The sequence below is a fragment of the Pleurodeles waltl genome, chromosome 9 (genome assembly GCF_031143425.1).
Source record: "Pleurodeles waltl isolate 20211129_DDA chromosome 9, aPleWal1.hap1.20221129, whole genome shotgun sequence".
Taxonomy (NCBI): domain Eukaryota; kingdom Metazoa; phylum Chordata; class Amphibia; order Caudata; family Salamandridae; genus Pleurodeles; species Pleurodeles waltl.
The window spans coordinates 61,427,766-61,440,955 of NC_090448.1; the positions used below are offsets into that span (position 1 = coordinate 61,427,766).

Consider the following 13,190-nt stretch of genomic DNA (forward strand, 5'->3'; position numbering starts at 1 on the left):
TGTCCACTTTGTTATGCTTCAAAGGGGTAATGTCTGGGAGTACTGCTTTGATTTTAGTTTCAGGTGCTGGAATGTTAATGAGTTTATATGCACTAAAACAAAATCCAGACCTTCTGAAGTGCCAGTGGACATTGGCCAAAACAAGTAGCTCTTCTTGAAAGGGGCATTGAAGGGTTCCTAGTAACTATGAGAAAGGTGCACAGTCATCTGTAGTTTTACTAAACTCAGAGTTATCTGATGGGTGTCAATACACCCAAATGACTATCTCAGATGGCACAAATGTTCAGATGTATCTTGTGACCCACCAGTCACAGTTAGAACATTTCCAGTAGCGTGTGTGCCCACAGGTCCAGGGGTACCAACAAATGCTACAGATCCTGCAAAAATAACACTTTTCCTTTCAGAAGGAAGGTGCCTCTCGTCAGGGGAACTCTTGGCGGTTTATCTTGAACAGTTGTCAATATGTTTTCAGACAACTCATCCAAACAATGAGCTATTGGGAATGTTCTCAAACTCTGTTCCTCTCCATGAGTGCTTTGCTCTCAGCATCTGCCCAGACTGGCAGTGCCATACAGCATTTGGGTAATGATGGGGAGCCAATCTCTGGAACTGCTTCTTGTAGGAACATTGTCAACAATTTGGGACTCTGGGAAACATTTTCTAGCCAACTCTATTGAGGGCTGAAGTTGAGGTAATCTGCAATATCTCTCGAGCAAACAGTGGGCACACGGGCTGCATGAGGCACAGGAAATTATCGGCATGGGGGGCGTGGCAGGAATGATGCACTGCCACTCAAAATCCGAACTAACAGATACCCTAATTTTATGTCCTAGAGTTGATGGAAGTTGAAAACCACATTTTGGGGAGGGGGGCTTTTCCACAAAGCAACCAGTAGACACCCCCCTCAGAAGGTTGTCCCTTCACAAGAGTTATATTATCACCACCACCACCACCACCAGTCTATTGTAGCCCATGCAAAGAAAGCAGTAGCCACTTCCTAACAGAGGCACGCTTTTGATACCGTTAAACCTTAGAACCAGCTTCAGAGGTCTCATGATCCATTAAAGGAGAACAGAATGTGTGCTCCCTTGATGGTAGAGCTCACTGAGGGAAGAACAGAAGGGGCTCCAAAATAGATGACAGGGCAAAGGAGCACAGTTATCTAAAGCCATGCAGGAGACACTCTGGCCCAACACCAGAAATGCATATGTGCAACTGGCAGAGCAGCATAGCAGTGTACAGTCACGCAGGAGACCTTTGTACCAACTTCAGAGCTGCATATGTGTAGGTAACTAAGATCAGGCAGGTTGCCCATTCAGCTTTAAAAAATTAACCTGACTCTTTCAATGGCTTCAGTATTTTCGTGTGAATAAATAATTTCATAAGGCTGGTAATACTATAGGTCTACACTTCATTCAAACATTATCAAACAGCATCATTTTTTGCACAATCATCCATGGCACTACTAAGGGTATACTTCCTAACGTTGCATGCATGAAAGAAACAGTTCTTCTACATTGCCTCTTCTTACCCATAAGTGTAACATCATACTCTATCTGGAACATCCCCTCCTGACAGCACTGCCGGAGGATGTTCAAAGCATCAGGGTGAGTTACATTGTGAAGAGGGATGCCGTCCACGCTCAAGATCCGGTCCCCAACTTTCAGAGTTCCTTCCCTGTTGGAAGCAAAGGAACAGAACAACCTTAACTCAAAGACTCCCCGTTTGATATGACTGTTATAAAAATGATGATATTTTAAGGTTTGATTATTTTTGAATGCTATTTTGAAAAATATTTACATAATATTTATTTATAAATACATACATGCTATAATTCGGAAGTTGCTGTACCCACGATGATCCACATTCAATTAGAGTTGAGAATGAATGTATTTTCTAGTGCGTGATACAGTGCAGAATACACACGACATTTTAAAACCAAAGGAAATAGAATTTAAAAAAACATAGAAATTCACTTTAAAATAAAAAAGGTTGCAGGGACGTTATACTTATGTTCTGAATTTACTCACACAAAACCATAGAAAGTCAGCAGTTAGAGTTATTATAAGTAACTAAAACTCATGCCCTAAAGTAACTATAACTCCCGCCCCAGCCATGCACAGTTTTTTTCTTCAATTAATTGACTGCTAATGTTTCATCGATATTTTTATAGACGTTCTAAAAGTGCTGTAATATCTGAGGTAATTAGCAGTGCATGGCGAGGGCTCGAGATATTTACCTTAAGTTGCGAGTAATACACAGACCCATTCAGACAATCATGAACCCACTCACAGATCCACTCAGAATCACACCCCCACTCACAGACCCACTCAGACTCACACCCCCACTCAGACTTACACACCCACTCACAGACCCACACAGATGCTCTTCCCACCCACTCACAAAGACACTGTCACATCCACTCACACCCAGAGACTGCCTCTCACACCTACTCCCACGCCCAGATAGACTCTCTCACATACACTCACACCCACATAGAGCCTTTTGCACCCACTCACACCCAGACACTGTCACACACAGAGACACCCTCTCACACCCAGAGAGACAGGCTCGCAGACAACCTGAGTGGGTCTGTGTGGGTGCGCTGAGCACCACACAGGATCTGTGGATCCTCGTGTGCATCAAAAAAAAAAAAAAAAAAAACAGGCAATTTCTTGCACATGAGAGGTCCCTAAGAGACCCCTCTATCATCCCTATGGGGTCAGGATATCTCTGTCCTGACTCCTTATAATATTTTTCAATTTTAATTTCCCCCCGGGACCCAGTGCTGATAAACAAAATGGTGGCGCAACTTTTCTCTCAGGTTGCAGCCAGGCAATCACGGCCTTATTTTTGGCTCATGGATCCCTAGCCATACATAAATCTTTTTTTCCGTAATAACTCCAAAACTACTTAACAGATTTACACCAAATTGCAAAAAGAACTTTCTGGGCCAAGATCTAGCTTTCTCCCAAATTTAGTGTAACTTAGTTCAGCAGGTCTGTAGTTTTGTATAAACTCCCTATGGGAAATTGCATGGGGGAACAGGGCTTTCGGGCCCCCCTGCTTCTTGGCCCCCGCTTGACGAATCACCCCAAACATTTTGAGACCGCACCTGAAATGAGTGGGAAACTAGTTTAGAAAATTTTGTGAAGATTCGTCAAATGGCATCAAAGTTATAAGCAAAACAAAAAATGCTCTTCCTATGGAAAGTAGGTCCTAACAGCAACTACCCACTGGCTATCGCCAGTAGGTAATATATTTGAGATAGATTGATTGATTATATATATAGTTATATCTCAAAGTGGCATCATATCACATTGTATTACATTTCATTCCCCATACAGAATAATACCAGACCATCTTCACTCTAACCAATGTGAATTTATAGGACTGATTGGCTAGGTCTGTCCCCTGCCAAGATCAAGGCGTACTCCCCTACACCAGATGCCTGCTGCCCTTGTTTCCACTTTCCTGATGCCACCTTGTACAGTATGTTATGGCCCTACTATCTCTGTCCCAGCAATAGTCTGCAGTCACTTTTCAGCTTGCACAGGTAAAAGAGCTGACTGCCCTACACAGTTGGGATGCATGTGCCTTGGACTCCTATCCACACAAAGAAAAATAAAACAATAGTTTGCTTTATCCATAGGCTGTGCTTCTGGTCAAGCATGCCATCACATGCCTTTGGAAAGCTTCCAGAGACCCTGCTGTAATGGCATGGAAACAATAACTGTTGGTTTGGGCTAAGGCAGAGACTGCTTTCCTGACAGCCAAGGAGGCCAAAGGACACTGGAACACCCTATCTCTATGGAATAGGACAATTTGTTACTCTGCTTCCAGGAAGTGAAGAAGGATGCTCCCTCTCCCCTTAGATGGGACTCCCGCAGTCTTGTGATGTGGGATAGCTATTCCCTCTACCAAAGTGCACATGGTCTAACAGATTTAGCCTACACACTACCCATTGCCAACATCATCTTACTGTGACTTGCAGACATCTTCCAATTAGGTCCTGCTGACCATCTTCCTCTGGCAAGCACAAAGTCCTCTGTGTGCCCATTGACTAGCACTAGCTGTCTATTTGTGATGGTTCACCTTAGCCTTTTTTTCAATTTGTAACGTAACTGACCTTACTAACAACCCTTGAAACCAGAACAGTATTACCAAACCCTGACTAAAAGACTCAGCTTAACCTAACCACTGCTTTATGAGGCAATCCTCCTGGATATTGAAACCTGACAAGAAGTTGAGAGGAAGACTGGAGGGGGGCTAGCCACCACTTTCAAAGAACCATTACAAAGAAATAGTCCTCAAAACATTGTCATGACAGAGTCTGAATCACTCAGTTCATTGCTCATCCTTTCCAATTTCCTCATGCACATTTCTGCTTAACTACAAACCATCGCTAAACAGAGCTTTCAGAGTTCTATTTTAGACAACAAATCTTAACCAGCTTTAACCCATTGACTTCTTTCATCCCAGGTAATTTGAACATCTTGTTCAACCAACTCCCTGTTCCTCAGTAAAGAACTATCATGACAAATATGGTGGCTATTAACTTCACTCAGGTTATCATTGGACCCAACACAGCAGGCCCACCTTGGACACAATCTATGTCCTGACTAGTATGATCATGGTAAAAGAGACTATATATCACCAGAACAGCTCACCATCTCATTCCTTTCACTGAGAAGCTCCAGGCAAATACAAATGCTTCAATAACTGTGACCTCAGTCATCTACAGTAGATGGGACTTTACCTCTATTCAATTGACTATCTCTCAGAGATGATATCTCCCAACCAAATATCAGAAGGAAATCAGTTCTCCAAAGCATTCAATAGACTCAATCATGTCAAGACATCAATGTTTCCAGACTGTCAGCATCAAGTCCCCTATCTCAAAAAACAGGTATAACAAAGACAAAAGAAGAAATCACTGCACTTTGATGCCACAGGAATAAACACAGGAATTCATGTAACAAAACATGTCTCCAATGACTTGATGGGATCAGCAAATCTTCCATCCAGAAGTAAAAAAGTCGAAATTATTTAACCAGATTCATAACACTAAATGCCCTTCCATGGCTCCTAACTGAATTCTGCAACATGGACAGTGCACTGTACCAAAGAATAAAAAATCTCAAGCTTTCTGTAACTCCATTGCAGGCCTTGTGACCAAAGCAATAATGTTCTAACACCTATCAGGAAAAAGATGCTTAAAATGTAACCCAGTAAAAAAAACATTAAAATGGCTAAGCCGACGCTGCATTTAATCACCTTTTGGCTTCGAAACTGTAATGTTTGGTCTTGGTTAGAGGACCTTCAGTATCACCTTAAGAACTCTGACCACAACAGACTTAAGGAGATCCTACCACCATAAGTGGTGTTACAACCTCAGCGATGACCATCATAAACAACTTCCCATTATCAGTCACCTTCCAATTAGACTTGAGAAATGCTACATTACCAGTCTTCAAAAATAATGTAGAGTCCGCACATCCAGCCAGCTATAAAGTATAAGCCAGTCTCAATTATCTATTCTTAGAAAGATTCTTCTACAAATCAGTGTTCATGCAGATCTCCGAATTCCCACAAAAAAGGTGCCTATTGTGAGACCAACAAACTAGGTTACACCCTGGGAGTGGCACCAAAGCCACTCTGATTTAACATCTGGGATGAAATGAAAACGACACTGGACAGGAATGGAGTTGATACACTTCTACCATTAGAGGTGTCTGCTCCTTTTGACATAATCCACAAAACACTCCCTTGTAGTGAGAATATAGTAACTTGACATCAAAGAAAATATCCTTCACTGGAGCTCCTTGTGCATCTCTGCCAGAACCATCATCAACTTGCAGCTGACTTCACTTCACTACCATTGAACATCAATGCTGGTATACTTCAAAGCTACATTCTCTCACCACTTTTCCAAATGCCAACATTACCTTCATCACCAGACCGCATCAAGTTGTTCAACCGGACATGCTCTAACTACACCAATGGCACGGAGATCATCTTAAGGCTTGAAAACAAAAGGACATACACCTAAGAACAAGACCACTGCCTCTGAGCCATCGACCAATGGGTCCCTAGAGGCCAGCTTAAATTTAACTCATCCAAAACAAGGATCCTAACATGCGGAAAGTGGAATAACTATGAGCCTACAACTACTTTTCAATGCCATGTGATCGCCAAAAATCCTCCCAAATGTAGGATTTATCTAGAAGCTTCAAGTCCCCATTTCCCTCAACCAGTCTTGTATTGAGTAAGCAAATGGACTCTACATGGGGGACACTATTTCTGCTCCAATGACTGTACAAATCATGCAGACTCAGCACCAATACAACATCTGTACATCCATCTATGTGCACCTTTTACATGCCCTCGAAGCACACCATTCACTTCCCATTGACAGACACACCTTTGAGGCTCTTTCTTCTCCCACATAGGCCTCTATGTTAGTTGCACAGTCTTCATCCAAGCAAAGCTTCAAAGATATATGGTGAAGAGAATCATCTGCTCAAGCCTGGTACACGAGGCGATTATCCCTCCCTTCAAGAAACACTGAATTGGTGGAATCCCTATTTCACTACAACCAGCACAACTTTAGAATTCTCTCCCAGAAAAGCCAAGAAACATGCAAGATCACCACCTGGAACTCAAGTACACAGTGCAATGTTTGCTCCATACAAGAAGATCCCACAAAGAGCAGACAGACCATCTTGCCTTTATCAGGAGGGTTGGATGACTCAGAACTCGGGATCTTAGGCATCAACAACTGGACAAAACCTTAGGAATCTAATAGCAACTACATGCACAGCTACCCCCTTCTCCTGTACTCCAGTTTAGGCCTCAACAAAGTTACCTGTTTGCAGAAAACATGTGAGTAGCCTCTTCCATACATGTATGAAATTAAACCACTTCCTAGATAGACTGCACTGCACTCACACAAGAGTGAAAGATAGGACATTTACACTTGTATGATGCACCACGTAAGAGCATCGTATAAGTGTAAGTGTTCCATCTTTCACTCTTTTTATCATCAGAACACTCCAAAGTGTAGCATCAAAATCACATTACCAGCATGACTCTGGTCATTGTGCATAACATACAAACAGTACTCACATGGGCACACACACTTCCATTCAAGCACTACCATGGACTAACCTTCACCATTTCTCAAATGCACTTTTATTATGAAGGATCCAGGCTCTATTGAGGGGGCTGATGCTGCAATCTGTTCTATAGGACATGTTATCCATGAAAAAATCTTGTACATTCTAAGTTTAGTCATAGCCTCTCTGGCCATCAAAACAAACACTTGTAGTACATTAGCACTTTGAAACCACACAGAAAACTTTCGGTCCTCAAACCTAATGCACTATTGATCGGAGGTCGACTTTTTTTTCCAAATAAATAGTATACCTTACTACGTCATATAACAGATTTTCTAAAAGTCACAAAGGATATTTCCTTCATCAAAGGAAGAGACCAGCTTGTGCTCAGGTCCAAAGTCAGACTCTGACAACCCCACAACAGTGACCCACGCAAATGAAATGTGCTTTACTCTATGGGAAGAGCGATGATGGTCACTGGTGAGTATGTGCATCCTCTTCAGTCAGGCTGACTTTCCACTGTTTAAAGATGTGAACTAATGGCACAACCTTTTACACGTTCAGGTGGCAAATTCAGTTATCCATTCCATGGCTCTACGCAAAGCAACCCTCATTGGTGGCTCCGTGTGTTGGGATGCATATGCATGTTGCAAAATACCCAATATTGCACTAACTCTCTGAATTATACAATTTACTGAAAACATGCAGAATTCCATCCTGGCCCAGCATTTCTACAACTGAATAAAGTCCTACTGATTAGCAGAACTGTATCCCAGGCCACAGCAGAGTAGTTTTTTATCAAACCCAGATAGGAGAAGCTTTCAGCATACTCAAGCCCCCCCCCCCTCCCCCACCCCCCGGAATTCACAGTGTTTAAAGTCAGGAGATAAGAGAAGGACAAGTGTTTAAATTCACCCTTCTGGGAGGCAGCCATTCTACAAACATGGGCTATATAGAGGCACTCTGTACCACCTAGCAGATGTAAACAGATGCATATCTCTTATAATGTAACAAGGCTCATGTTAAAAGTTGCCATGCACACCCCTAGATACTTGTGAAGTGAAGACTGAAAACAGTGTTTGCACACTGACTACTAGGCTGATGGTTTTTTTTGTTTTTATTTTATGGCCAATAATTAAAAAAAGGACAAAAGAAGTCAGTTCCCTTTTCCAAATTGTTTATTACTAACCCACAGATCCTGACAAATTGCTCCAATGTTAGTTTGATTTGGTAAGAAAACTGCAGGTAAACTAAGAACTTTTAAATGTAAACATAAAACACATTATGGGGTAGATATCATTTCATGAAGGAGTGTAAATCAAATACTCAAACTATATTTTGTACATTAAACTTCAGATCTGAATGCTTTCCCTGGTTTTTGGTTGAAGCAAACTGCTTCTGTGTACTGCTCAGAATCCCTGATGGAAACTTAGGTTGAAGGCTGCACATGTCAATTTCTGCAACATTCTGAATTTAGAGCTCCCAATTACAAGTAGGTAGTGAGGACACCATGCTTCCAGTTCTCGACTTTGCGGTTACAAATCGTTATTGCAATTTCTGCCAATCCAGTTGGTTCAATGAGCGCACTGTTGATTTTAGATCCAAAAACTTATGTTGTTTAATTATATCCCAGGGTGGCATCATGAACCGATCACTTCAAAGGTAATTGAGATTTCGGGTGATGCCTCAGCGGTATCATGTTTTCTTTTCAAAATGTTATTTATTGAAATACCACTGGCATAAGCACAAATACATTATCTGTCCATCAGGAGATGGAGTGAGGAGATGTACCCCAAGGGCCAGAGTGGCTGACCTTTGAACTGGGGAGCGAGGCTCAGAGTCCCTCGGCTCAACTTTTCGGCAAATCAATTACTTTTTCCCCATGCTTAAAAAAAAAACAATGTATGACGCAATCTGGTTCTCATGTCAAGTGCTCTGATGACCTTGGTCCAAATTTGCAATATATCAAACTGAAAAAAATAAAATTAACATCAAGTATGGTGCAATATACAGCTGAGAAAATACCACCAACAATTATATACTGCTGTCACACATCTGTACACGTGATATGGCCAAAAGTGTGATTTTTGAATACCACATGGAAAAAGAAAAGTTTGTGATCAGGGGCATAGCTTGGTCATTAAAATTGGGGGGATGTGAGCCTCAGATTTCCCAACAATTAGGCTCGCACATAATGTTAAAATATATTATATGACAAGCAAGACAAGAGAGGGGCTCAAGGGGCAGCGGAAAGGGAGAGGAATGTGAATTGGTAAGGGTACCAAGTGAGAGAAGGCACATTATTTTGTGAAATAACCAACACTTTTTAAGTCTTTCCAAACACTGAGAGGGAGGGAGTGTGTGTGCATGTGTGTGCGTGTACCTGTGTGTGTGTAACAGTGCCAGGTAAAATCCTACAGACACCGCATCATACCAGAGTAAAAGCTCCCGTACCCAACTATTTATCACAAAATACATTTAATCGGAGGGGGGCAGTGGAAGAGTGTAGCACACAAAACACCACTCCCTGAAACTGAAAGTTCTGGGGTGCACCACTATTATGGAATGGTCACAGATACTTGTAAAGAAAAATGAGACCAAATCAGACTAGTATTATGCATGTAACTGTGGCAGAATCATCCAAGATTAAGTTCACATTTGAGTGCCTGTGCCAGGTGTCCACCACCAACATCTTACCCGGGACAGTCCATCAGATTTCACACTTCCTCTGGAAATTACAATAATTCCAAGCCCCTCCCAACCGAAGCACTGAACCGCTAACCTCGGTCTCTGCCCTATGTGCCCCAGAAGCTCTTTGGGAACAATTTGTAAATAATGTTCAGTTTATTTGCGGTCTCTCGAGCATTATGCATTTTCCCTCTTATTAGCTTACTTTTAGCCACTGGTTCATAATTATGGAACGGGTAGAACACAATTTTATTAAACAGTCTGGGAAACCGTGATCCATTAAAATATTTGCTATTTATTTTAGTACCCCTTTGAGCAAGATAATGGTACGTAGCGGCCACCAAGTGACGGCGCTACATCAAGGTCATGGAAGGAGGTGGCCTCGGGTACCATCACAAATAGCCACAAGAGAGGGGTAAATTGCAGCAAATGTTCTACATCAAATGACCTGGCTTCTCTGGATAGTAAAAGCCCAATATGTGAAATATCCTTCGGCCTGGAGCTCCTAATATTCTTGCACCAGAGCAGTCAGCCTCGTTTAGGAGGCAAGTTTCAGGTACAGGAGGAAGACTGAAGAAAAGTGACGCGCCCAAAATTGGGGGCACACACACACCAAGGAAAACACTGAAGAACTTATAAAGACAATGACATTGTGAAGTCAAGCTGTTGGCAGGTTCTTCTGTCTTGCAACACTTGCTACAAACAGAGCAACACATTGATTATTGCTTTGAGTGGGGAACATTTCAGCAGGCTGCTAAATCAGTTGCCTTGTACTTAAAAACTCAAAACGAGTTTGCAAAAGTCCTCTGCCTTTTCTGATTCACTTGCAAGTTCTTTCTTTAGGAAGGATGTCTGTAAGGATGATGGGGTAAATGAAATGGTCATCCGCTGAGTAGGGAACGATTGGATGCTTCATAGATTCACCTCCACCATTCACCCCATCTCTAGGGAAGTCAAGCACTGAAGTGATTTCAATCCATTCCACACACAGCGGGGCTAACATTTTGAGAGCCTGACCAGAAGAAGGCAGACCAGGATTTGTAAAGTATATCTTATACTAAAGTATCCCTGTTGGGAAACTGAATGGGTTGTCCCGCCAGCTTAGTCACCTTATGAGTTGTCTGCATCGTCTAGACACACATAAGGAATGCTATGGGTGTGATGACGCAGAAACGAAGGTTTTACATTTATTAGCGCATAAACGTAGTGCCGCAATAATCAAGTGTGACTTTAACCGAACTAATAAAGATTGTACGGGGACAAATGTGCCCTCAGAGTAGTTCGCCAACATTTATAAGCGTGCTTTATATAACATGATGTATTAGAATTGTACTAATCTGACATAACTGTAAACGTGTGCCATGATTTGCTTGTTTGAAATGTTTTAACTTAGCATAACTTTAGTGGAGGCTTCGGCCTAGTTGCCTTGTCTCACGGTTTAGATGCTCGTGTTTTTCTAATGTGCTAACAAAACGTGTATTCTTGCTTGAAGCTGTACTTTTCCAGTGAGATCGGTTCACATGCTTATCTTTAAGGTTTCGTGCCAGCCTGGCATCTTCTTCTTTGCTCCAAGGTCAATCTGCAGGTGCAGACAATGGAAGCTCTGAAAGTGAGTTAATTGGTAAAATATGTTGCAACTTACGTTCCCGACTCCAAGGATAATGTATGCCTAGGTAGAAGCTTGTGAACTGTTGTTTTTGATTGGACAATTTGAAGCCAACCTATGAACCCTCCAATGGAAGACTCTACTGGATTTGAACTGTTGTTTATTTAAACCTGGTGCACAAGAAGAAAGCAGCCATTTGCCATTTGCCATTGGCCATTACCCGCCATTTGCATGACATTGGCCATTACCCATTGCAGCCATTATGGCCCATCTTGCCGACTTCGTCATTTTGCCATCTTCTACGATGCCAATTGATGTTCGACGCCATTTTGAATGAGACTTTGATGCTTTCTCTAATTGAGAGAAAGAGACTTTAAGTAATTCTCGCCCTAGAGACTTTAACGTTGATTCGTCCCTTTGCATAAAGTAGTAGTTTTGTCCTTTTATCTTGCCGCTGTGAGGCAATTGCCCCGTCCACCCTGCCCCTTTGCCCCGTCCCATGCTGATCGAAACCGGTACCTGTGAGACGAAGACTTCCTTGAATGCTGATCGAATTTGGTAAATATGAAAGGAAAATGTACAATTGCATTGTGTTTCTTTTTAGGTAACCAACTGCTGATTTTTGATAAGAGCCCTAGTTAGGAGTTTTCCAAATCAATGTTGCTAAATTGTTTTTGCATGAAATCCCACATGCAGATGCTAATTTGAGGTTAGATGAGGATTCATTTGTTGCACGATGCAATTTGAGACCTTGTTATGCTGACTAATGTATGCAATTAGCCCATTACAGATTATAGTTTTAGTGGTTTGTGTTGCTATTATCGAATGCATTGTTATTCAAATGCTGCATAGATTGCATCTTTTTCGCCGTTATGGACAGCTATTAATGTTCATTTACATATATCATTTGGTGTTGAGACACATTTATATCGTGCTAGCTTTGTTAATATAGGGAAATAAATTCATTAACTTTGAATGAACTGGTGTGGTTATTCATGGCCGAAAGGTCATGGTTCGTCGAAATGTTTTCTGGATTAATTGTGAAGTGTTATGTTGATCAGGGCATTGCTTATGTTCGTTATTGATTATTGATTTGATTAAATTGACTAATCTCGGGTGAAGAGAGCCCCACTTGGTCAAAAGATTCATCGACCCAAGAGCGTCCAAATACAGGTAATTTATTAGGACAGAACGCTCTATCAGTAGATGGTAGCAGAGGACGGTTTCGCCCTTTGGGACCCCACTCGAGAGGTATATGGTGTTGAATTGACGGTTACGCCCTTTGAGACCCCACTCGAGAAGTATATGGTGTTGAATTCGATTTTTCTTGGGTAAAACAGATTGAGAGAATGATGATGCCCTAAGTCCCCCGCGACTTTCCCGGAATCTCGGAGCTTGCGAATGGAGAGAACGGAGGTGTGAAATCGGCGTTGGCGGTACTAGTGACGGTATGAGTGAAGTCAGGGTTTTGCGCTTGCACAGCTTATTGCCGCAGATTGTTTGAAAAGATTGCGAGGATTTTAGAGAATAGCGGAGGTGCGACTCCGAGTGTGAGAGTAGGGAAGTCGTCGAACTTCATGTGCATGTGGCGCTTTGTGCAGAAAAAGGTCCACGTGGTTGTTGTTGTTGAGACGGGCCCTGCGAGGTCAAGAGACTCCAGAGTATGTTGAAAAGTGTATGAGACACTGGTTTTATGTTGTGGTCTGGTCGGTTTAATAGGTTGACCGGGCGTGGTCAACGAGTCGGTACGTGTGTTAAGGGAGTGAAAGAAAACTTCG

The 13,190-nt window shown here is 42.1% G+C and overlaps 1 protein-coding gene across 6 annotated transcripts in view; it reads right to left on the reverse strand.

Annotated features, from left to right (window-relative positions):
- Window positions 1-13,190, reverse strand: part of GRIP2 (glutamate receptor interacting protein 2) — a 654,787-nt gene that overhangs the window by 150,125 nt on the left and 491,472 nt on the right. For all 6 annotated transcript variants that reach the window (XR_011198609.1, XM_069206296.1, XM_069206295.1 and 3 more), the window contains exon 7: window positions 1,532-1,677. Coding sequence is in view for 5 of the 6 variants with exons in the window: in XM_069206296.1 (XP_069062397.1) it covers window positions 1,532-1,677 (146 nt within the window). In the remaining variant the exon portion in view is untranslated. The remainder of the gene's footprint in view (window positions 1-1,531; window positions 1,678-13,190) is intronic.